Raw genomic sequence first — 25,648 nt, forward strand, 5'->3', positions numbered from 1 at the left:
ATAAGCAGGATGGAGTCATGAGCAAGATTAGCGCTAGTGTTTGGCATTCTTGCTTTGTATGCCTATGGGTGAAAGTTGAAAGTCAGTCCTGCAACTACTAGTCCCAGCACTGAAAGAAACCAACAGGCCATTTCATGAAAAATGAAAATGCAGAAAGAGCCATGCAGGCCAGCAGTGACACCAGAGAGGTCCATGCACAGGCTACTCATATCCAGGTAGTGAGGAGTACTAGCTTTCTTACTTGGTCACTTTTCTGGGATAAAATAGATGGATATCACCTGTAGTGGTTCCTCCACACGGTGTTCGATTAGCTCCGATTTCCCCCTCCTCTGGTGTCTAGTACCATATAGCTTTTCCCACCACACACGTGCCCTTATAGGGCTGGGCCATGGAGACCTTCCCTTGGGAAGGTACACTCTCCAGGAGCTGAACGCAGAGGAGCCCAGTGTTTTGTGTCGCCACCTTACTTGCAAAATAATTCATTTTGAATATTTTGAGACAGCAGTGTGAGCATCAGACAGGACCATCGAGGTCATGAAGTCCACTAAAGTCTTCCTAAACTAAAAAAAAAATTAGTTTTCCTAAATTTATTTCTTGATTAATTAAAGGGACCTAATTTTTGGAAATCGTTTTGAGTTAAATAGGCCTGAATTTTACCCATCAGACCTATTGCATGTGGGTGCTCCAAATAGGGTGCAAGAATCGCATAGAGAAAACAAACGATTCAGTCCCCTAACACCACAGGGAACAGTCCATTCAATGGGTGAATGAACTTCCATAATGACCTGGGAAGAAGCAGCAGAAGAAATAAGAGAGAAGAGCGCAGCTGTGCGTTTGAAATAACTGCCTTCCCACCACCCTGGCTGCTGTATGATACAAGGGAGAGTCACAAAGATGGAGGTGGAGAGGGGGAGCTTAGGTCACACACTGAGGTGTGCAGTCCCACACAGCCGCAGGGCTTGGAGGACAGACCCTGGGGAGGGGGGCGCTCCTGGAGCCCTCTGGGCCCCCCGTTTGACGGCCGCTGTCCAGGGTGCTGAAGGTCCGAGTGCGTGGGGAGCCCCTGGGGACGGGAGCGCTCCCAGAGGCCGTGGGCCTGGGAGCCGATCTTGTGCTCTCCAGGGTGCTGAAGGCCCTAGCCGCGGGCGGGTCGGCGCCGTGTCCGCAGGGACAGAAGGGAGGGCGCTGCCCGTGGGAGAAGGCTGATCACAGCCTCCTGCTCCTACCAGCCCGGCCCAGGCTCCCCGGCCTGGGCAGACTCTGGCTCCTCCTGGAATTCTCTTCTGGCCAGGGCTTCTCCCTGGCCAGGGCTTCTCCCTGGCTTCTCCAGCAGAGCCCTGTTCGTTTCTGGACTGGGACTGCAGTTACTGATTAATTGCTAACACACATCCTGCCTAGTTCTGCACTAAATGTTCTTTCATTCAGTGAACTTGCTACCATAAACATTTTCTTGAAGAAAGGTTTCCCTTTCTTAATTTTATTTTAAGTGTCATTTATCTTGGAACAGCAGCAGAGAAAAGGACAAGGGCTCTTTTCTTATTCAGCCTGAGAGAAGTTAAGGACTTGGTGGCACCACATTAATGACTGAATTACCCTCAGTGTCGCACAAGGCGGCCTGTGGTTTTCACAGGCCATTTTTTTTCCTTCACTCTCAGAAGGTCTCACTTCACTTGCCAAGTGTTTGGCCCTCCTATTTTGCTAGGGACATTGAACATTCACTATTTGAAGCTAGAAATAACAGGTGAGACCTTTTTTCTGGGCTGGGAGACTGAAGACAGTGTCAAGGTCCCAGATTTTTAGAGAAAAATATCATGAACGGAAAACTGTCATGTATACTTTAAGCTCCTGGGTGCTTGGGGAAAGCCACTTATTGCTTCAACTGATGAAGGGAAAATGAAAGTTGTACACCCCTAGCCTTCCTGTGCCTTCTGTCACTTATTTTACACATTGTATGCTGAAAGGTGTCAGGATCACATTTGATGGGTGAGCCAAGACAACAGGCTGAGAGAGAGGGACTAGTTTGCTATTGTGATCTTGGCAGCAACATCAGATCATCAGGCCCTTGTTTTGAACAACACATGTCACTCTCAGAATGGAGACTAATGACAATGAATGTCAAACACTACAAGCTGGCAGCAGCTTGCTCCCTTTTTGAGGGGAGATGGTGCCTAGGAGAGCAACACTCAGTGAAATCTATGAAGTCTGTTTTCTTGTAGCTCTCCCCTGAGGCTTATCTGGCATCAAATAACCATAAGAAGCACACAGTGCACTTTTTTTCTCAGTGGGCCATGAATCTGGGCTTATCTTATCCATTTGCTACTTAATTTTCCCCAAATATACAAGAAATTTAGTATCTTTCAAACTTCTATCTCTCCTGCTGAGAAGACATTAATCACACAGAAAAGACATGCACAACAGTCTATACTTGCCTAGTATCATGGACACACTGAAAACAGCTTTAGGCTGAGGTGCGTAGTCCTTTAGCCATGAATGAGGAATGAGGTCAGCCCAGGCTATGTGATTTACCCAAGAATCTAAGCACATACTCAGGCAATTTGGTTGGGCTGCGTTCTCAGTCTCTCCACTCTGAATCTGAACTAGTCAGTGTGATGCTCCCTTGGGCACAGCAAGCTATACTATAGAGCCAGGATTTACCCTTAGCTTTCACTGATACCAACACACATAGGGCCCTGTTCATAGACTATGCTACAATCAATCAGACCCATCTACCAGCTATGTATTATCTACATCCCCTGCCATCCTTCTCACTAACTTAAGGCTGATTCCCCTAGTCACTGTATATTTGATGTGGTCTATAACTCAGTGTATGAGGGACTTCCAAAGACTTTCAAAGATAATACTTATTTGATGGAGTAAATATGTAGCTGGGGTGGGTTTGACCATGCATATATTTTCCTCCTTGTGTCCTAGACTAGTAAGCATAACATTCTCCCTTTTCCAAAGAATGACTTTGTAGCAGGTGCTGTTAAAGACCTTGGCACAAACTGGCACTGTTAGGAGGCACACAGGGTGTATCAGGTTTGGAAGGGTTTCTGGATCTCAGGCACAAAATGTAGCCTGAAACCTAATGGGAGAATTCTCTTCTTTCTGCTCTAGCATCAACAGATAAAAGGTTTTTGCTCTTTCCTCACCTGTTTATCTTCATTGTTACATGGCCTTAGCATGTCATGGTGCAGAAAGCATGGAAATGAGAACATTGGCATGAATTTCAGGATGCTGAAACTGCTGATAATCTTCCAAGATACGTTGTTCCCTCCACTGAAGTCCATGTCAGTTCTGGCACATATATTGATCCCCTTGGATAAATGGTAAGTTAACGGCTGACTCGGAAGGCACTGGCCCTGTGGGCTTCCAGCTCACTGAGCTGTAAAACATGTAATAACCTTCTTGGTGATTCTACACCTGACAAAGAACTAAATGAAAATGGAAGCTTGCCATGGAAAGTTAACAAGTATTTAAAATCTATTGATTAATGGGAAGCACTGAGTAACTTGTCATTCTTTGTTGAGAAACTATTTAACCACAGTTAGGCTTCGCTGCCTAATAGCTAGTTGTTCTCACCAGTAAAATCATCCCGCAGCGGCTCAGTGCAAATATATGATTCTGGAGAAATCCCTGGCCACAGGTGCACAGGTGCTTCTGTTTGGATTAAAGCCGCAAAACTAGTGGTCTACATAGTGTAGCATTGAAACTTTATGCAGAAATGAATTTATTTCATTTGTTTATTCAGAAAGTTTCAGTGTAATTATATTAGACATTATGACAGGGTGGATTAACAGGTGAGCAAATATTTTTGCTCTGGCTAGGAAGTTCTTTGCACAGACCACTACCAGCAAGCTAAAAAGGAACTGCCAACATTCCTTCTTGCCTGTTTAGTTCCATCTTGGTCCCCCCAAAAGAAGGCTTCCCTGGATTTCTCTAGAAGTTCTATACCTATATCAAAATCACATGGGAAATAGAGCCTTTGGATCAGCTATCACAGGTATTTGTTTATCATGCAGAGGAACGTTGCATAGTTCTCCATTTTGCTGTTCAGAGACGACTCAGGGAAAGAAAGCTTTTCGGTGCAAAGACGGTCACTTAGGAGCCCAGGTACTGATTTCATCCCAGATAGGTAGAAGAGTTAAGGGCTACATTTCATTAAGCTTTCCCTCCTGTGAGGGGAACGTCCCAATGTGAGTCACAGCATTTATGTGCCCAAATCACCATCCAGAGGGCCCATCTCTTCACTGACAATAGACACTACCTCTGGCCAGCCAGCTCTAAATAGGTGCCTGGGCTACCTGCCCAAAGCCAGGAGAGATGATATGTCGCAACCCTAGGACTGGCAGGGATGATCTTGCAGATGGTGTATGATGTAGGTGTATAACTAATGTTGGATCCCTCACAACAGCCTCTCATTCAGAAAACACATATGGGTTCCAAGGGTCCTTGAACCATCCACTGTACACAGAGAGGTGACAAACCTTCCCAAATGCTAGGACAAATGGGGAGTTTTACTGAAAGGAAAAAAAAAAAAAAGAAAAAGAAAAATCCTTCCATGCTTGAGAGTTTCGCAGACAGGGTTGTTTACAGCAACTCAGATTTTTTTTCATCTGGTCAGCACAACTAACTAAATGTGATCTAAACAGTGCCCAGAACAGCATTAGGAAAAGCATATAGTTTTGTGGTTGAACTTTCTCTTCTTTCCAGACTTTGAGTTTAGGTATTCTCTACAGAAATACATTTCAATGCAACTGTAAAAATATCTAGACCCTCCCTTGTGAGGGACTGGTTTCCAGATGATACCCCAGAATTCTCACAGATTTCCATGGGATTTTTTTTGTTTTTGTGATGGCCTTTCAGCTACTCAGATAGTGCCAACCGTGAGCTGAAAGTTAATCTTTGTACTAAGTACTCACACAGGCACACCTCCTGCCTCATAGGCTCCTTAAGTATTAAAGCATCTACTTTGACTTCAAGGGGTAGAAACTTTTCTGCCATTGGAAATGAATAGTAAAGCACCAGTGAAGAAAGGAAACAGATTTTCACTCAGGTATGTCCCTTATCCAAAACCCACTTTCCCTACTCTCACAGGGTGGAGGCCAGCTGGGAACTATCTGACAGATTCTCCAGGTTGTCCACTGTAGTGATGATGGCTTCTATTTTTCCTTCTGGAAGCACATGAGAGGCATTGGATCGAAATTTCTTCAGGAGCGATTCTCTGCTCAGAGGCTTCCTCCAGTGCCCATAGAAAGTGTCACATTTGCCCGTCAGGACATCCCCACTGTGGAGGAGCAGTGCTACCTCTCCATACATTTTGTCAAAGTTGGCTACGTTATCTTCAGGGTGCTCTACCACCACTTTGTCCAACAGCTCCCTCAGTTCCTGCCGGTGGATGCTGTTTTCCGTGAAGGAGCTAAGGCCCACTTCACCATCCAGCAAAGCAGTACAAGCATTGAACTGGAAGGAGTGTCTGGCCTGGTGTTCAGAGCTTGGGAAAGGCCTATTAATGTACTTTGATACTGGGATCTTCAGCACAATGGTGCGGATCAAAGAAGGAGAGAAGGACCCTGCATAGTTGATGAACAGGTTCCGGACAGACAAGGCAGCGTCAACCACCCAGTGCATCCCCAAGTGGGCTGGGAATCGCTTGAAAGCAATATCCTGCTTCTCCAAGAGGAATTCATGATGGTCACTTGGTACAGAAAGTGGTTTGGGTTGATAGACACTGTAGAAAGCACCAAATCCAGAGCAACCAGGGATATCATCCAGAATGAAAGGGTTAGCCTCCATCCCTCGGGCAGCCAGCAGTGCTGCTTCAAAGCCCAGGCGAGCAGCATTTCCCATATGCAGTGGCTTGGCTTGCGTGGCAGCATTTGCCATAGGTGCCCCTGCAAGCGAAGCAGCGATGCCCAAGGCGTGTGTGCACTGGGCTATATTCAGAGACAGCAGTTTTGCTGTGGCAGCTGCACTGCCCATGGTACCAACCACAGAAGGAGGATGGAACCTAAAGGGGAAATTGTAGGTATGAGCACCCCTACCTGCTTGGCAGAACATAGCACAGGGAGTACCAAAGCACCTCACCTAACACACCTTCCCATTGGACTGGAAATGAACTGCCAAGCCAGCTAGTGAAAAATCCACCATGGGTCCATTGCAGATAGGATTCATCCGACTCAAAATTTAGCCACCTAAAAACTAAGCATCTGCTTAAAACCTCTGAGTCAACAGGGTGAAATCAGATCTCCAGAAAGAAATTTTTAATTTTTCCTGAGAGCAGGTGGCATGGCACAGCTTGTGTCCATATAGCTAACCTTTCCCCCTCCCAGACAAAAAAGGTGGACTCATCCTGCCTGTATAATGGTCATAGTCCATGCTACGGACCATGCTATGGTCCATGCTATCCCTTAGACCATGCCAGAGCACTGCCTGGTGAGTAGTAGTTGGTGCAGGCAGAAATTGTGCCAACAATTAGAAGTGCCTACAATTAAACTGTCTGCGTGGTTGTGGTCACTGTCTGATCTGTGCCTTTGCTCAGGTTAGTTTAGATGAATACACTGCAGTCTCCAGTGTTAGTCCTCCTGATGCTTATTTTTGAAGCAAGAGGAGGATGTCTTCAAGATGAAAATGAGATAAGTGGTGCCTCATCAGCTGACGGCAGAACTGGCCTTTGGCTCTCAGCAGGGCTTTCCCCTGATTCTGAGTTCAGCTGGGCTTAGGCTGTCATTTTAAAATCCTGAGGAGGCCTGTTAACAGACTTACCAACCCTCTCCCATTCTTGCTCTTTTTAGACATGATGAACCTTCAGTAAAATATGATTGGCTTCTAATTTTGTGTAATCTGAGACCTGCACAGTTGCCTAAAGGGCTTGGTTCAGTGGCCATGAGCCTGCAGAGCTATGTGAGTTACCAACAGGGGATATATTGCATTCTTATGCTTGTTTTTCTTATGAAAATTGCTGCATCATGCTCTAGCCCTGCTTACTCAGGCCCACTTGGTGAAGAAAAGGGGATTTACCTTTTGGGAATGTCGTGAGCCTCACTGGAGAAATGCATGAGCCGTCCTTGCACTTCTAGACCCACATTAAAGGCCAGCAGGAAATCCAGGCCATTGGGTTTGGTGCTTGGAGGTAGCATCTGGGAAGCTGCCAGAAGAGCTGGCAGAACAGCTCCTGAGGGGTGAGTAGCAGGATGCCAGGTATCATCAAAGTCCATGGAGTGAGTCTGCCAGGGAAATGGAGATAAGGACATGCTAGTGCAAGGTCAGTAACAACATCCACCCACCCATCCGGTGGCACTCATGTTACTGCTCTAAAAGGACTATGTGCAACATTGCACAGCAGCCCATGGCTTTTGGTCACCATTACCCTCCCAGGCCCCTGACTGCTTCCTGTAACATTAACCTTTGTCTTGAAAGGACCACAGAGCTCCTTCTGGAAGAGCCTGCCTTACCGCAACTCCATTGGTGAATGCAGCCAGCGTTGGGGAGAGCTTTATGCCTGGCTTCCCATAGACAGAGCTCACGGCAGCTGAAGAATACAGTTCCTGCCAAAGAGAGGGAAATCCAAGTGAGGACCTTCAGGGAAGTAGCAATTGTGTGAAGCCAGAAAGCCCCCTCGTGCAAGGCAAAAGTCCTACTTCAGCCACAAAATAAGGCTTTGTTTGTGGTGATGGTGTCAGAAAGGGGACCACATAAATGCACGCTATTATGAGGGTTGTACCTACCCGGCAGTACTGCAGAGCAATACTGAACACGTGCGTCGTGCTGCCTACAAGGCCAACCCCAATGCTGTCGAGGATCATCCTCTTGCTTCTGTGACAGACTGTCTCGGACAAATGCTCAGGTCGAACTGCCTGAATGAAGGAGGCAAAGCTGCTGGTCACGGTCTCTTCCGGAGCTCTCCTGGCCACCACTGCAGCACCAAGGGAGAGGGGAGGGGTGAGACTTGTGTGGGCCATGTGCACATTCCTGGAGAGGGAGATTGCCATCTTGTCTGACTGAGGTGCCATTTCTCCCTCTACGCCAGCAGAGGAAGCCCCAAGATGAGCAGGCTGGTGTGACTCCTGCCCCTCTCCACAAGCTTCTCAGAGCCACAGGGGTAACAGCACGCCTTCACTCTTTATGTCCTGTAAGGACTGTGCTGTGCTATGGTCTTCTGCTAAGAACAATCACAGAAAGACCTTGAAAAACTGTAGTGGGGAAGGACCAAGGGAACATGAAACAAATCAAACAGTACCCCAAATTTACCTCCTCAGAAGGTTTCACCAGGTCTTAAGTGAAGCAGTTTCAGGGCTCAGCCACATACCCCCACCTTGGGTTTCAAGCAACCACATTTTGGGGAGGTCAATACAAACTCTGTTCCTGTATCTGGAGAAAAGTCAGAGCAAGTGTCCTGCTACATTGCCTGTGATGCCTGTGGGGAGTGAATTATACAAAAACAAAACTAGACTTAATCCCAGTTAGGTCAGGTGAAACTTCCATTATTTTAGGCAAGCTGGACTAAACCCAACACCTGGATTTATCTATAAGTTTGGTCGTACAACCTGCCAAAGTGTCTAGACTCAGCTGGCAAAACTCTAAGCCCTATACACTCAAAAGTATGTTAGCGCTAAAAAAAAAGACCTTTCTGGGTTCTTTCATAGTTTAGCTTGGCATATCAGAGGATCTAGCCTGTGCTTCAGAAACAGATAAAACTAGATCTGCTGTGCTCAGTGTTTGAAGGAAGGTGGTTTCCTGTTGGAAACAGGAGGAAGGAAGGTGCTTCACCTTTGCTGTTAGACAAGAAGCAACATATCCACCTTCCCAAGGCAAAGTCAGTGTCTGTATTCATGTCATGTCAGGTAGAGCTGGACAGATAGCAGAAAATACTAGCATTTTTGTGTCTGGGAGTCACTGCTTCCAAATTTTTGGAGATGTTAGAATTCTGTGGAAAATATATAATTTGGGACGGCTGAACTGTTTTAATTCAATAACAGATTACTTTGATGAATTACAAACATGGCATTTTGAGAAGGCACATAGTAAAACTAGGGAAACTGTAAAATTCAATATAGTTAATATGTACATGACTGCAAATCTTTCTCCTCATGGATACTCACACGCACATACTCACACATGCACACACACACACACACAAATAAGAGCCAGCATTTGTGCCCACATAAAACTAATCCCATGAAAAAGATAAGATGAATCAAGTAAGCAAGTAAAAATATTTTGTTTCCACATCTTACAGGAAACCTCATCAACATCAGCAGGTACGCATGAGGCTATTTTTTATATTAGAAAATGTTCCAACTAAAAAATGACCATCCCTAATTTCACTAGGAAGTATTCATTTTCAAATGTCATGGCTACTGACTCACAGTTTGCTTGAAACTGTATTTGGACTCACCTAAAGTCTAGGAGTCTGAAAACCACTTGTAAACACAGCTGAGAATCTCATCATTGCTGTGACTCACTGAAGTGAAATTCACAGCTTGCAGCAGCACTATGAAATGTATTGCTATAGGAATCTGTAACACTCAGCATTTTGGAAACCTTCTGCCGACAAAATCTGTGTCCTCTCTGTGTACTCTGAGAATATCTTCTGTATACCAGAAAGGAAAGCACCAACGCCCTCAACAAGAGGGAAACAGTGAAGTCAAACTAGATTGGAGGGATGGAAAGAAAATCAGTCTGAATCACACTGCACCCATAAGATTCTGACTGCTTCCTTCCCAACATAAATTGCCCGGTGTCACTTCAGTGGACATAGCTATTTTTAACCCTTCTGTTAAAGGGTTCATCCTGGTACGACAGCTGTGCAATAGGACTAACTAAATTAATAAAAATGACCTGGTATAATACGCTTGTCCAAGAGCTAATAGACTTGCATGGATTATTATTATTTCTGTTGTTCTCTGTTGTTCATTAGGTTCTCTGAATTGCATTAGTTTTATTAAGAACACACATAAAATAAGTTAATTTACAAATTTATAAAAGATCAAGTGGCTACACAGCAAAATTCTACTTAGTTTGATTGAAGAAGAGAAACTTCACATGCAATATTGCAGAATACAGTACACTGGCTGTGAGATATTACAAGAAGAATCATTAATGAATTACTCTAAGAAACAGTCATAACAATACTAAATGTAATAAAGAAGCAAAGACAAATAGAGGAGTTAAGAATTGTGTTTGAGCAATCCAGTAACAGCTACAATTGAAATATTTTAAGGTTGTGGTCAAAATGTAAGAGTTTGGAAAATCTGGTTCTAAATCAGGTAAATATCCTATTTTGGCACAGGAGTAGTAATCAATGTTTTTACCCCATGTTACTTTTTCCCTTGTTCTTTGGCAACCAAGGACAATAATTAACATAAGAAGACCCTCAGGTATGCTTTCTCTTCCAAGAATTTGAGAAGTTTTTCTCAGTATGCTTAGCCCAGCTCCTGATTTTTATAAGAAATGACACAATTATTTTGAGATGTTCTTTAAAAAAAGGAGAGAGAATGCTTTTCTGCCGAGAGATACAAACCATGAGCAGCAGTTTTATGTAGCTGTTGGGAGCTTGCCAAGATCTTCTGGGATTTCTAGAGTAAAGACAGAGAAAGATCATTTGTCATCTAAGCTGCCTGAGCTTTCTCAGAGCTGTTTTACCATTTGTGCCTCTAACGTGGCATAGTAAGATACTCACGGACCAAATGGATAAATGGATAAAACTAAATTTCAGAGCCTACATGCTTAAGGAGGAAAAATGTTTTCCAAATCCCAGTCCAGCAGGGGTGCCAAGAATAGCCGGAAGAGAAAGCAATACAGTAGAAGGGGCAGCACAGTCTTTTAAGATCTACCAGGTAGTCCTCTTACAGCTGTGAGGAGGAAGCAGCTCAGAGTGGACACGAGGAGTAAGAAACATGCAATATTTCCCAGCAACAACAAAACCCCCATATGGCATTGTAGAAAACACATTTGGGGATGCATAAAAGGGGTAGGCATGGAAGGAATAGGTTAGTAATCAGGAAAAGTGTCTGTGAAAAACCATCTGATTTTGCTAGTATTGGGGCAGTTTCCCATTTAATGTCATGACAATTTTGACTACTTGAGGAACTGCTGCAACAGTGAAGCTATCTCCTTAAAGCAAAAAGGAAAAGATCAGATATGGACAGATTTTGTACATGAAGTAGTATTTACCTGCAAAGTTAAGTAGACCATTCTGATGGCTGTTAACACTGCTTAATCTCCAGCTCTGAACTGCTCTATTTGAGTGATGGGAGAGGTGTCTGTCTGAAAGGTGCTTTGGTGTCAGGGTTTATATATGCTTCTGAAAGGCAATTTGCTTTTTGTTTTTTTTTTGTTTTTTTTTTTTTGCAACTGAATTTCAAGTGTGATGTCATCAGCCTCTGGGGACTGAGAGGGTGGGGGGAATAGATGAGAGGGGTTGGTTTTTCTGTGCTGAACAGAAGGGAAACCCCTTTGGTTTCAGGAAATAAAAAAGATTTAGGACAATAACTGACAAAGTTCAAGGAACTTCTTGTTTCCAAAATGCCACAGGTGCCAATGTGTGAAGCAACTGACCGTAGGCTCCTCCTACAGAGGAGGACTATAAAAATGGTACTTACCAGGAAATGAGAGGGACAAGACCATCCTCCCATTGAGCTGAAGTGTCACCAAAACAGGTAATCTGAGCTGCAGGGATAGGAATGTGGCAATGGTGTTTTTTCTTTGATGCTTATTTAAAATACATCCAGCCTTTTATCATTTGGTTGAATCTTTTCATAACTCTCCTTCTTCTAAGCAGTCAGTTCTGCAATGTTGCCTTCCATGTGCTGCAGGTTCATTGAAATGTTAATACAGAAGTGAAATCTGTGGTGTAGGGTCCAGGAGACACTGGGACCCTTCCTTCACCCCTAGGTGAATGCCTGGACTTTGGGGAAATGCTTGGGGTCATTTAATACTATGTTTATTGTGTACAAAATATCCATTTAAAGTGATATATTTTGCAGCCAGCCATATAAAAATAGCTTGAATTTTCTACTAAATATTAGCCAGACCCTTGATCACTGTGAATGCAGCAATGCATCTGAGGCAGCTTTGTGTGGGTTTTCACAAGATGAGATTCAGGGTTGTGTTCCAGCTGCATAAAGTTGTTGTGTACTGTTAATCCTGCAGTGTGCTTATCCCAAAGGGATTACATTTCATTCTTCTACATGTTTATCTTGTGAGACACATTATTTTCTGAGAGCTGTGTAAACATTTGTTATCATGAAGATGGGGTGGAAAACTATTAGTAAAATGGCACTGGGGAATAAATGTCTGAAAACTTAGATTTTCTGGTATTTATATATATATGTTCAATGGCATTCTAAGCCTTGCTCCAGCCTCCGGTGGAGACAATGCCCGTACACCAGCATATTCCCATTTTCTTCATTGATGCTAGTGAACAAGGTAAAGAAACACAGGCAGCAGATGCTCGTGCTGAGTAGTTGCACATGGTGATGTCTGCAATGTTGTGTCATAGTTTTCATTGAGTCCACTGGAGCTGCCAAGATATAACAGTGAGATGTATGTGGGAAGGGGACTTCCCTGGAAAGGGTGAAGGGAAGTTATTGTGAGCAGGGTGGCACGTAAAGTATAAGGGGCTTAGGCACTCCAGCCGGGCTGCCATGATGACCATGTGGGTCTTGCGCAAAGGCCACGCTATGCGGAGAAGAGCCAGAACAGAGGGAGGATCAGTGTGCTCTGAAGCTATTTCTGCAAACCTCAAGCTGTCAGAGGCAAGTGGGAAAGGGAAAGAAGACAGAGGAGGCTACCTATGCAAGGGAATGGCTTTTGTTCTGTCCTCACTGTCTGAGTGGTTCACATGTGGGAAGGATCACCCTGGGCTGCCCCATCTCTTTTGTAGAACCAGCTCTCTCTTGTGGCTGTAAGGCCTGGCAGTGCCCCAGGGCACCGGGTGCCTCTCCACCTTGGGAAGGCCTCCTTCCTTGCGGTTTCCTGGACAGTGCCTGTGCTAGCTGGTCACCTGGGTGTATAGAGAGCTGTTAGCCCCCACACAGTGGAAAGGAAGTCCTCGTTTGCTCCTCTGCCTCTGTGCCATTCGGCGTTGCCTGCAGAATCTCCACCTAAAAACCTACTTTGCATCGGTCCCAGCTGAGAACACATAGCATGCAGACTTCAGTGCAAAGGAAAGACTTGGTGGGAGCTCCTTCTTTGCTGTTTTGCATTGAATAGGGAGCAGAGGTGTTGTGAGTCTTCTACAGTGCATGCAGAGAAACAGGTCCTTACAAAGTGCCAGAGGCAGCAGCTGTCCTAAATGGATAGTGACAGCAGTGATGAGTGATTTTATCCTAGGGACAAACAAGACCTAGGCATACTTTGAACAGAAAATGTCTCTAAATGCTTCCATGCAGACCCTTGTTTCACTGTCTCCTGGAACAACCCAGGGCATCCCTGGTGCTGTTTTCCCCGAGGGAACAACAGGTGGGAAATAATTATCTGAAGTGTCCTTATGTTGCATGAAATAGAGTGGGGAGGCAATGGACTCCACCTCTCAAATGCTGAAATGGCCTTAGGAGAGTGAGCATGACTCTCTGATCACAATATGAGAGGTGGATGCTGCAAGTATGTGTGCAGCAGAGAACAGTTTGCAGCTGTGCAGAAACTATTCCATTTTGTGCGGCCCAAAACCCTCTTCCTCGCAAGGGAAGCTCCTTCCTCTTCCTCCTTTCACATATCTTAGCCTAAATCCTCTCACTTCCTTTCCCTTTACACATGTATAGTCTGATACGGTACCTTCTGGTGCTTTTTCCCCTCCTTCTCAGATGGCCCTACAAAAGAGTCTCCAAGCCTGCACTGCAAGCAGAGGGAAACGGTCCTGTTAATTATGTCGTTAAATCCTTTACAAAACTAAGCTGGCTATTGCAGGATCTGAAACAGTTAGCATGGCTAATTATGCAGGAACTGCAAACAAAGTATGTCTTGGCAAATATAAAGCACTTCTGCAAGCACTCCCTTGGCCAGCCTATCTTCCACCAGAAAACCCATCTCATCCTTCTCCAGAGAAAGACTCAAAACAGGTGCTTGCTGCAGCATGCCTAGAAAGTCACTGTCGGAGCATTTCAGAGCAAAACATCTGGAGGAACTTAATGTTGTGGCCCTACTCCAAGTACAACCATTTTAAATAAGCTGCTTATTTATATCTGGATGTCATAAAAAATGCCAACATCATAGACTCCACAGGTGGCTGTTCAGCTATTTCTAAGGATGCAATGCATCATTTCTTAGGGCCTAATCCAGCTCAGTACTTCATATACATTAGAAAGAGTGTTCTTCCTGCGCAACGGCAATTTGGTGAATCTCTTTCTAAACAGAAAAATCTAAACTTTAGTACAATTAAATGAATGAATTAACTGATCCCCATATGAAGGACAGGTTCTGTTTAAAACTGTTACTTGTTCCAAATGTCATGGAATTTTAAGTTGTTGCATCAGTTCAGAGCTATTAGGAGTCAATATTGACCATTTATCCCTCATTCTTGATTTCTGTGAAAATTTTGTCCTTTAGAATAAACAAGTATGAGAGAAAGTAGGTATGAGAAAACAGTGAAATAGAAGAATCCAGAGGCCATCAGTGCTTGCAAAACAAGTATATGTCTGCCCAAGAATACTGTGTGTTTGAAAGTAGGCTCTCGGGCTTAAGTTGGATCTCAGCTAATCAACACTAATAAAACTTTCTTGCCTGGTAGAAGCAGACGCTTTCTTCACTCTCCTTCACTTCCCATATCAGTAGTAGCTCTGCATTCTTTTCTTTCTTTCTGAGAGCCTTTTTGGAATGGCTAAGAACAGAATACATCACTTTCTCCTTTTCCAGCTCCTTTAGGTCATAAAATATTCTAAAAATAACAAAATAACAAGAATATTGCCATTTTATTTTTGTCTTTGTTTCCTCACAAAAACCTCCAGAGAGCAAACTCCAGCTCATGGTACCCAGGAGTGCAGGGGAATGGAAATGTGGGGGCTGCTTGCAAATAGACTAGTTAATGGTAGAAATATGAAGGGTTTGAAAATAAACTATTAAGTCACTAGGATTTCAAGAAAGGGATGGAGCTGGAAAATTCCATCTGGAAGGGAGACTGTGTATGTGAGTGCAATGCCTGCCTGTTTGTCTGTAATAGTGGATAAGAAATGTCCTGGAATGGCTCAAAATACCTTGTGGGTTTCATCTGAATGTTTGCTCATTTGTGTTAGACTATTCATTCCTCTCCATCTACAGCAGCCTGGAGAAGAGGAGGCAGGAACCATCACCACCACCTGCAGCGCTTTGGGGCACCTAAACGTGTTTTTGCCAGAAATTCATGTAGCCTAAATAGGTTGTGTGTGTTTTTTCTGGATAAGCCTCTGGAAAGTAGGCACCTAAAGTCCTGCTTTGAATTGGGCCTTTGTTTAGAGCTAAGAGCAGGGAGGCACTATGGAAATACCTGAGTCTGTCACCAATTTCTCCCCCTTGGAGCAGGGGCAAGGCTTTGAGCGCTGGCTAAGTGCCTAAGCCAAAGCAGCACCGGTCTAGACACAGACACAAGGGGAGAGACTGAGGTTGTGGGGGGTGACCACTGACGCTGTTGTTTTGTCTGGAAGGGAGAGGGCCATGGTGAGCACAGCGGGCTTTGCAGCCGTATTTTACAGCGAGCCATCGGTGCTGGGGCTCCTCGCTAACGTCGTGAGTGCCTTCCTCCTCTGCCTGCAGAACTTTGCCACAGCTCACACCGGCATCAGGCCCACAGGAGCAGAGGACATCCTCGCAGGTGGGTGAGGGTGAGGCACCACCTTCCGTGGAAGGCATCTTGGCTGTTGGTTGGAGGTTCTAGATGAACTCTTCCTTGAGAGCACTAGTCAGGATAAAGTCCTTACGGAGTCATCTCTGTGGGCCAGTACGCAGAAGTGGTGGGACAGGGGAAGAAATGTGAACATTTTTCAATGTACGGAAGCTATGTGTGATGCCTAGGACAGCTGCTCCTCCTTCTCTAGCAACTCTGCCATGAATCTGATTCAAATCCCTCATGTGCTTTTCCCCTTCCACTTACTTTCATAGATCTAAACCAGATTGGAGCTCTGGCAGATTCGCTTGCTATACTGAGCAAACCAAGGGCTCATCTGCCCTGCACCAAGGCTCAGCATAGAAATTTGTCATAAAGGTAGGAAGAGAGGGGAAGACAGAGGGCATAGAGCCAGTCACAAGAAGGCTGTAGGTCCTGCAGTGGGATGTCCCCCAGCATTTGGAGACACAGCACTGCTTCCTGCAACTCAGGCCTCTCTGTGGCTTGCTTCCCTCACGGCACTGTATTCCTGTGTCTCTCAGGTGTCCACCTCGTCTTGATCGGAGGCTTTGTCCAGCTCCTGGCAGGATTCCTTGCCTTCCGGAAGTATGATCACCTTGGAGGCACAGCCTTTCTGACCTTTTCTGCTCTATGGAGTAGCTATGGAGCTACACGCATCATTTCAGCTGCATATTCCCCCTGGCAGAACTTAACTCTGGCCTCAGAGAATGCCAGTCACCTCCTACCTGCTGCCCTGGCCCACCCCTCTGCCAGTCAAAGTGCTGTGGCTGGGCTGGTGGCCTACATTTCCATTTCCTTTATCCTCTCCTTCTGCTCAGCCACGGTGAACTACATCATGCCTTTCATATTTGGGGCCATCGCGCTTGCCCTGGTGTTTGAAGCAGTTGCACTGTTTGGCCAGTGGGCTCTGGTAGTGTCAGGTGTTATTGAGCTTGTCATTGTCATATGTGGGTTGTACGGGGCAGTGGCTCTCCTGCTCAAGGGTGTCACTCAGCGGTACATCCTTCCAGGCTTTGGGCATCCACTCTTCAATGTCCTGCTACTGGGATCAGCACAGAAGAGTTCTTCCAAGGCCATTGGGGAAGAGAAGAAAAAGAATACAAAGTATGCTGAACCAATGGCTCTAGGCAATATCTGTGATACCGTCTCTCCATTTATATTTACTTTCTACTTCTTTGGGTACATGAAGACCTTCTGTGTTGGAGCAGCATGGATATCCATCATCTCCAGCTGTCAGTTGCTGTCCAGTTTCTATGGCTATCTGAGAGATGATGCCTATTACACTACCAAGTTTGGCGTCCACAGCCTGTACTGGCTGGTGATGTCTTGGGAAGAGTTTATACTAACCACCTTCATTGGGCCAGAGAAGACTCAGGAAAGTAGGCTGGGAATGTTTGGAGGCTGGTTCTTCCTGGCCGTTGCCTGCCTACTGTTTTTGATGTCCTTCCACAAAGATACCCTGGAGATGCTGCAAAATGCCTCTTTCATTGTCCTCACCATTGCCACCATCCATCAGATCCCAACCCCAAGTGCTTACCTGTTCCTTGGGGCCGCCTGCAGCCTTTGCACTGCCCTTTCAATGTATGCCACTTTTGCCAGCCTTATCAACTCCATCGGGGAGAAGGTTTTGATACCAGTTGGTGTCCAGGCTATGTCCAGCTCAACTCTTCAAACCACACTCATGGCTGCCAAAACCTGCTTCACAGGCTCCAAGAGCTTCCAAAGCAGCACCAGTGTTGAAGTGCCAGATGCCCTATTTTACATCTATAATGGCCTAGCTGCAGTCTCTGCCATCCAGGGTACTGTGAATGATCCAACCAGACAGCAACTCTCTATACCCTCCGTGCTCATCCCAGGAGCTATAATGCAGCTGTATGTGTGCAGGATCCAGATTCAACGAGGGAGAAGGTTTGGTTGCATTCTTCCATTCAGTTATGCTGCCTTTTGGGGAGCATGGACCTGGCTTCGATTTGCGGGTAATGCAAGAGTGTACTTAACTGTTTCACTTATTCAAAACAAATGGATGTTATTAGGGAATTTCAGACTGCTTTCTCCAACAGAATTCATTCTCCCTGGAGATGCAGTGATATTGGGTTTATCAACATTTCTCTTTGTAAAAAGATGCAAAAAGTGATAAAGACCAAACATCATGGTTTGTGCTCATGTAATGGAGTGCCATTGGTGCAGTCACTTGGTTATCTGACAGCTACAGGAGTCTAGCCTGTCTCTCTGTGACACAGTCTTGTGACTTGTAACTCTAATGGAAGTCGAGATTTCACTCCTAAACTGTTGTGAAACAGCACTCGGACTGTCTCAGGGTGGTTATTTCAGAATGATAGCTTAGGAGACACTTCCCAGGTGGCAGAAGTCTCCAAGTGCTGTATTTATGCTTCAGAAGCTTGTTGCTATTGTCCTAGTTGGCTGTAGCCATGAAAGGAGATCTCAGAATGGTGATGGTGGGCAGTAAGATGCTTTATTTAGTTCCAAGTTAGCAGCATGCCCGTGTTACCTCCATGCTAATTCCGATTAGAATCTGTACCTTCTGGGAAAGTTAGAGCTGTTAGCTAAGAGGTATGGCAGAAAGCTATTAGCTTTTCAACCAAGCCCTGAAAGATACCCTGATGTCTATTACAAGCTGAAGGCAAAATCAAATGACATACTCGGCTTTTTTGGATAGTCATCATAGATCCTTCAGCATATACCTCATGTATTTTGCACTGCAGATATGTTTCATTGCAATGGATTTCTTTGTAGTGGTTACCATCAATTAATTTGAACTGCAGTCTTTCCAACTGCAGATATGTCATTCTTTTATTACACTGCACCTAATGATCTACTGGTTCTATTTCAGGCCACTTGATGAACATTGGGGCAGGGAACAGTGAAGGATTCACTGCTGGTTCTGTTGCCTTTTTGATACTCAATACCTTTTTAATTATTCTAGGTGAGTCTCAGTACCATATGTAATTGATTATTGAGGGGCATTTGGGGCCATATCCTTAATCTAATTGGCAGCCACTCTGTAGTGGAGACACACAAGCTCACAATGAGAGTCACAGCTTTTTCTCTGTCCCTCCAGTTAGGCCAGAATTGAAGTGTTTTGCCCTCAGCCAATAACAGAAGCTGAGCAGGGCTTAGAAGAAACAGTCATAAGGGAGTGGAAGAACATTTCAAAGAAAATAAAAGGTTCAAATAAGGTGAAAGTGTTAGATGGATTGGGCCACTGGCATATATCCACAGCTATTCTCCAGCTCAGCTGCTGTAAATCAGAAAGTTCTTGGCTGCTCTAGAAGTGTTTTCCATGTGAGCACAGCATGCTGGCAGATTAAGGGTTTGGCAGCTTTTCTCTTGAAAGCTGAGGGGTAACTAAACAGCAGCCATACCTATGTGCCCCCCCCTCCATGAACAGGGAAGTCGGATCATATACTGCTCAGTTTAATCAAGTTAGATTAATTTGATTTCGGAACTCCTGTTTCACAAACATTTTAACCACATATACCCCATTCTCTGATGTCAATCCCTTTTGTTTCTATTTCTTTCCACAGCCGCTTCTTTTAGCGTGGTTCTTCTCTGCATGACCCTTGCAATGGAGCTCTTGATCATTTGTTTTCTGCTCTTTACGATGGACAACCTCCCTTGGCCATTTGAAAGTGAGTTGTAGGTGAACTTGGTCCTCCAACCTTCACTCAGGGTGCAGTGAATGGGTCCCTGGCTGAGGAACAATGTTCTGCACAAGCTCAGTACAAAAAAAAAAAAAGCACAATAGTGTGTCTTCTGTTCCTAGAAGACTGTGTGCAAGCTACAGATGCTGAGCATTTTCAGCTACATAAATGGATAAGGAAACTTTCCCTCATATCATCCCCAGCTCCTTGAGCTTCCTAATACACTATAGGTATGGCTGATATTTATGGATCAAGAGAACTTCCTGAGGTTCTGTGTGGTCTTGCTTTTTATTAGTCATTCAGAGACCACAATTTGTGGTGAACCAGGATTTGGGGTGAACTAGACGTGCCACTGGTGTAAACATCTGTCGTTCTGTTATAGTCATGACTTGACAGCAATTGAGAATTTGCTTTGTTATTATATAGCGTGCTCTAACAAGAGGCTTTGTAGAAGCTGTTGCACCAGAATAACATAGTAAAACATGCACCAATGCCTTGAACTTTCAGTCCCACAAACATGCTTAATGTCAAGTTTTGCATAAGAGGAAAGACTGAAGTGAGTCTGTAATGCTGGGAAGTCATAAGATACAACGAAAACAAATCTTGTTATCACTCTTCTTTTGCCCCTTTGGGGTTTTTTCCAGTTGTGATGCTAAGCACCTTCAGCATCATCTGTTTCTATGGAGCAACAGCATCACTTGCAAACAACATGTTTGGGAAGGATCTTATAATGATGGGACCCCCTTTGTTCATGGTAAGAGATTCCTTTCATGATGGTGTAGATTTGCTGTTTAGGGGGGGAAATCCTAGGATCTCCAGCCTCGCCTAGGGGAGTTCAAAGTTCCATTGAATTTCCCCTCTTTTGACTCCCTTAGTGCTATTTGAAATCCAGACCATCCCATTGCTATAGGGAGCTATGAGCTGAAAACAAGCTCCTTTCCATTATAAATAAGGTGTCTGGAAACTTGGAGAAAGAACAAGGACATTTACAAAATTCCTACCTCACTCTAAAATGCAAATCACCATGGTCCTGTGAAATTAGCTGTCTCCCATCCATGAACTACTGACAGGCTGAAGTATTAAAGGTCATAATCCTGGGGACAGGAGAAAAAGGGAGTCAAAAGTTTCCCAAACTTGACAGCAATAGCTCCCCACTATATTGGTTAACGTTAAACGTTTTTCTACAGTTTTGTATGTCTGACGAAGGCAGTTTCTCCTAACTAGGTCGATTGATCTGACAGCTCCGACTCTTCCTACAGAGAAATATTTTTATTAAATCAGAGCTTCTAAACCCTGGGACTCATGAGAAAGCATTTGAAACTTGGTCTTACCCCAAGTACCTCTGGATTTAGGATTTTCTAACTGTTTGTCTAGGTCATTTTGGAGGATAGTTATTTCGCCAGGAAGGAGTCTCTGTGCTGGGATTCATCTCCTGTAATTTTAGACATCAGCAGTTCAAATGTCTGAATCTGAGCTAGTTTCTTTGACTCTTACTGGGACAGAAATAAGCACTTCTGTAGTGTAATTAATTTGATCTACTTTAGATGCAATGTACCTAGAAGGGCTGCTTCTGCCTTTTGCCTGGCACAATGAGATACCTGCATTTGGGCAGACTAAATCCTGGCCTGTGTTTCATATGTTTGCTTATTCCAACTGCATTCCAAGTAATGGATATGTTTCCTCCTGATTACTACTAGGCTGAGAGCTCTAAGAAGGACCCTGAAGATCCTCCACCCTGCCTCTGCCCCAAGTCCCACTGTACGAGTGGCTTGAGGATGATTGCTGACTTGCTGAATACAGGGGCAGTGTGTGGGGTCCCGACAGATACTGTGTATGCTTTGGCAGCCTCCTGCAAACACCCTCAAGCCATCGAGAAGGTCTACAGAATCAAGGTGTGGATACAAGGCTGAAGTATTGTTAGCTGGATCGATCTTATGTTCTATAGATGAGCTACTTACACAGGTAGCAGTGAGATTCGCTTGTTTTGAGTCTTCCAAAGACTCAGAATTTGACTGTGGGTAAAATTTATGAGCAGTCACAACAAAATGTCATGGACCATTTTCTGATCTGAGCTGCCTGGGGATAAAGCACTCGCTGCTCTTGGTGTGTGACGTTGGAATCAAACCAACTTCTTCCTCACTGTTGGGGGCAAACCACACTGGAATAGCCCTGCCATTTGTGCAAAATGGATACAAACCTATATTTTTGTCTGTCTTAAGAAGTGCTGAATTAGAATCCCAGGTCTAAACTTCCCCAGACTTTTGGAGACGTTCACTGTTGGAATCAGACCCAAATTTTGCACCTTAAATACATCTTTTTCAGCCTGGCCCTGTCTGTTCTCCATGAGGCAATTTCCTGGCTAGCCTAGAGAAATAAGCATAACAGACTATCTCAGCTGGCACTTAGTGTGAACATCAGTAACAAAGGCAGTCTTTTCTTTCCTGCCTTGGTGCCAGTGCTAACCTTCCCTGTGGATGAGATAATATAAACAGAATGTAAATACATGCCCAGTTCTTTAGTCACCTGGCTCTGCTGAAACTGATGTCACTCAAGAACTGAAATGACACCACTTTGTGAGCTCTTTTTATTTTTCCTCCATGCCACTGTTAATTTCATTGCAAGGGTATTTCAAAGCATCAAGGAGCTGAAGAAGTGGTCATGTAGATATTTGTTTCAGGGCAGCTAAACTCTCCATCCATTATTCTACTGTTAATTAGTGAAGTTACCCGTGATTTATACCAGAATAAGTTAGAAGAACATCAGACCCCTGGACACAAGATGCTAAAAGTACTGATAATGAGCAGAGCATCATCTTCCCTCATTCCACTGTGTCTAAAGCAGGAGATTTAGATGCTTCCTACCAACATCCCAAGAGCAGACTAATGCTCCCTCCTTTCTTCAATTTGCACACGCAGAACTGAGGTGTGGCACAAATCACAGCATGCAGTTCTCCCTTTGCTCAGTATTTTGTGCAGAGATAGCATCCCGCTTGCTTGCAGCTCATGGCCCCTGGGAAGTATATGCAATGGCTTAGATCTTCTGAACACACAGATTTTCTCCTTACCTATTTTTCTTCTTCCCCTCTTCCTGATTTGTGCAGGACAGGCCTCAAGAAAAGCCCATCTGCATCTTTATTTCAAACCTGGAGCAGCTGCGAGCAGCTGCTCCCCCCATCAGCCCGCTGCTCTGGGATTTCATGGAAAATGTTTACCCTGGTGGGATCGGCTGCATTATCAAGAAAGGAGAGTGGCTGAAGAAGTTAGGTGGGATGAATAAGACAGCCCTTCCTCTCATCTTGGCCCTCTTTTGGGTTTTCAGCACAGCAGCTCTGTGCAATCCACACATGCTTTTGGATGTCAATAGGGAGAGTTTTGGTTCACTTTATTCTGAGAAAACGCATTTCAAACTATTACCTGTCTTGGTAAAATGTTTAGCAGAGGGTATTAATGAGCTGGAACAGCTCATTAGCAGTGTGAGCCAGCATGATAACCTTATTAACCCAGTCAGACTCAAAGCAAGGGAGGCTCATCAGCTTGGGAGGGTCACCTCTTAGAAGTCCACAGCTGCTAGCTAGTAATGAACAACTCCTGAGTGGAGGGTCAAAGAAACACGAGAGCCCAGGAAGGGAGGGAGTTCCTGTGGGCACTCCCTCTTCACTTCTTCCTTCCTATCCACATGAACAAAGACAAAGCAGTGCAAGCAGCAGTATGATTCACTCTCAAGCCTGGCTTCTGGATATCAATGGATATATTAAAGGCTAAAAACCAGTAGGAGTTATGCATACTTAACTGGTAGAGATATGTAGTGGAGGGTGGAGAGGGCGGGAAACAGTCACAAGGAGTTAGACTCTGTGATCTAGGAGGATCCTGTGTCCTACAGTTCCATGAAATCTGCCATGTTGATCTCCAGTCACTAAGGTTTTGATCGTTTCCCTTCTACTTCTTCCAGTCCAGTTAGTCCTGAAATTTTAGGGCTGCTTTCGTGCCTTTCTGATCTAGGGTGCTGCTTATGTGAAAGTGTACCGAGAGAATTGTAATTCTGTTTGGGGATATGGCGCAGAGTCACTTGCAAGCTTTAGTCTCTCATCTGCCAACACCCTCTGCCTATCTGTCAAGGGGTTGGAGCAGGCTACAACAGAGTGGGAACTCAAGACAGTATTATGATCAGAGTGCCTGACCTAACTGTCCTGGTGCACCTCATTGACATGACGGGACCCTTGGCAATCACATCTGCTAATCCTAGTGGAGAGGTTGACAGCACACACCATGACATGGTCATCTCGTAAGTACCCTGTTCACTAACCAGAGCTGACATTTATATCACAGCTCCAAAACAGCTGTGATTTGGGTGGCCAGAAAGTTTAAGTGGTAGATCATGAGCTGATGGCCTATACTGGGGGGGGGATCTGGCTCAATGGAATATGAAGTGCTGTGCAGTTTTGTTCCTTCTTTTCCCTACAGGCGTCTTGGCCATAAACTGGAGGGTGTTCTCTGCGATGGAGAGTCTGATGAGGTGGTGGCATCAACTGTGGTCAACTGCACAAAGATTGATGAAAGTGAGTTTGAGAACCACCCTTTCTATGTGAGCAACAGGATTTTCCTGGAATGTTTCCATTCCTTTCACTAATATCAATCTGGCACTGTAATGTGCTCCAAGAGTAACATTTCCTGAGTGCCTGGACATTCGCAAACACGTTGATGGAGAGGAACAAACAAAAGATGTCCTTGGAGTACCTCTGTGTTGACAGAGAGTGAGGCAGTAAGGAGAAACAGGGTAGTGTGTGCAAAATCAACCTTATAAGAGCAAAAATGTTTCAAGTGTGGGGGTGGATGCTTCTGAAAGGTAGGGAGTATATTCCTTGTAGACTAAGGATAGAGTTATAGGAGTTTATCTGCAATAATGTAACATCACAAGCTGAGATCTTTTTGGCTGGATTAGGGTTGTCATTTGAGTGGGATCCTCTAGCAGAGGACTAAACTGTTGAACAAAGTGCTGGGTCAGCAGACATTTTGCTTTCTGACAAAGCTTCTGGTCAACTTGCTACGGAACTTTACAGTTTGGAGGCCTGGAACATTTGATAGCTTTACCAGTCCAAAATGTTTCTTTATGTCTTCTTCCTTTTTTTTTTCCCTCCGGGCTGTGATGCGGGGATTATCCTGACTTTCTTGTTCTTGCTCTGGGAAGGTGGCATTTCCATTGTGAGAGAAGGCTGCGTACCAGCAGGCAAGGTGATGCAGATATTTGAGAGGGTGAAGAATGGAACAGTCTGAAGCCAAAAGAAACTTTCCCTAAGCAAAGGAACAGGGTCTGCTCCAGCAAAAACACCTGAAGCACCCCGTGCCTTGCTGGACCAGTTGGCCTGGTGAAAGCCATACCTTCTCTAATCAAGCACTTACCTTCTTGGGAAAGAGCAGCACTTCCCCACCCAGCATCTCTCATGGGAGTTTTCTGCGGTTATTCATTGTTTATCTCCAGTAAGTGCCTGAAACCGCCGGGAAACCTGCCCACAGAGAGCCAGCAGGATCAGGAGCTAATGCTTTATTGCAGGAATTCCCCAAGCACCTGTATTTCCTAAATGCCTTGAACTGTGAATGTCATGCCTCTCTTCCACAACACTCAGATCTGTGTATTTTAAACAGCTAAATTCCACTAAATAAAAACTTTTTGGAACACAAGGACTTTGAATCTCACTTGGTCTCCACTGAGATACTATTTCTCTTTTCTTAGAGGAAGGAATAAACATTGGAAAACACAATTCAGACAGAAGGCTTATAGCACATAATTCACCCCCTTTCCTTCTGTGAGATTTTACCAATCGTTCCCTGCTTGGCCCACATGAGTACCCAGCTGGTTTCAGGGCATGCAGCCTGAGAAGCCTCCTCATAGCACAGAGAGGCTAATGTAGGTCCGTGGCCAAACTGTGAGCAACACTGCCAGGTAGCCCAAGGCTGTGACTCTCTTGAGAGCTCCAGGTAACAAAGACCCACAGCACGCAGTGTGGAGGAGATGGAGCCAGGAGCAGAAGACTGCAATTTCCTTTGCCCTAAAGCAAACAACAATCATGGAAGAGTCAGAGAGTGAGGAAGTTCACTCACAGAAAAGACAAACCCCAAATAAGGAAACAATGAGTTAGAGCCCAAGGTCTGGTTTAAAAACACTGAGATGTGCA

The 25,648-nt window shown here is 44.8% G+C and overlaps 2 protein-coding genes across 4 annotated transcripts; one reads left to right on the forward strand and one right to left on the reverse strand.

Annotated features, from left to right (window-relative positions):
• Positions 1-3,748: 3,748 nt before the first annotated feature.
• LOC104137848 (cis-aconitate decarboxylase) lies at positions 3,749-11,270 on the reverse strand. Of its 3 annotated transcripts, none has more exons than XM_009665196.2 (6): positions 11,176-11,270; positions 10,523-10,577; positions 7,728-7,915; positions 7,455-7,547; positions 7,021-7,226; positions 3,749-6,010 (listed from the first exon to the last, which is right to left on the reverse strand). In XM_009665196.2, the coding sequence occupies exons 1-6, from the start codon at positions 11,194-11,196 to the stop codon at positions 5,092-5,094; spliced, it is 1,482 nt and encodes a 493-aa protein (XP_009663491.2). In that variant the 5' UTR covers positions 11,197-11,270; the 3' UTR covers positions 3,749-5,091. The 3 variants fall into 3 exon arrangements, with proteins under 3 accessions (XP_009663491.2, XP_068813139.1, XP_068813140.1); XM_068957038.1 differs by having other exon boundaries at positions 7,728-7,856; positions 11,176-11,182; XM_068957039.1 differs by lacking the exons at positions 10,523-10,577; positions 11,176-11,270 and adding an exon at positions 8,251-8,276.
• Positions 11,271-11,604: 334 nt separating this feature from the next.
• On the forward strand, positions 11,605-25,168 carry LOC138068717 (uncharacterized). Its single transcript, XM_068956858.1, has 11 exons — positions 11,605-11,660; positions 15,618-15,784; positions 16,339-17,793; positions 18,669-18,761; positions 19,363-19,467; positions 20,124-20,233; positions 21,177-21,371; positions 22,580-22,742; positions 23,595-23,760; positions 23,940-24,034; positions 24,664-25,168. The coding sequence occupies exons 2-11, from the start codon at positions 15,628-15,630 to the stop codon at positions 24,747-24,749; spliced, it is 2,625 nt and encodes an 874-aa protein (XP_068812959.1). The 5' UTR covers positions 11,605-11,660; positions 15,618-15,627; the 3' UTR covers positions 24,750-25,168.
• Positions 25,169-25,648: the final 480 nt, after the last annotated feature.

This window comes from Struthio camelus, chromosome 11, assembly GCF_040807025.1.
Source record: "Struthio camelus isolate bStrCam1 chromosome 11, bStrCam1.hap1, whole genome shotgun sequence".
In the NCBI taxonomy this organism is placed as follows: Eukaryota; Metazoa; Chordata; class Aves; order Struthioniformes; family Struthionidae; genus Struthio; species Struthio camelus.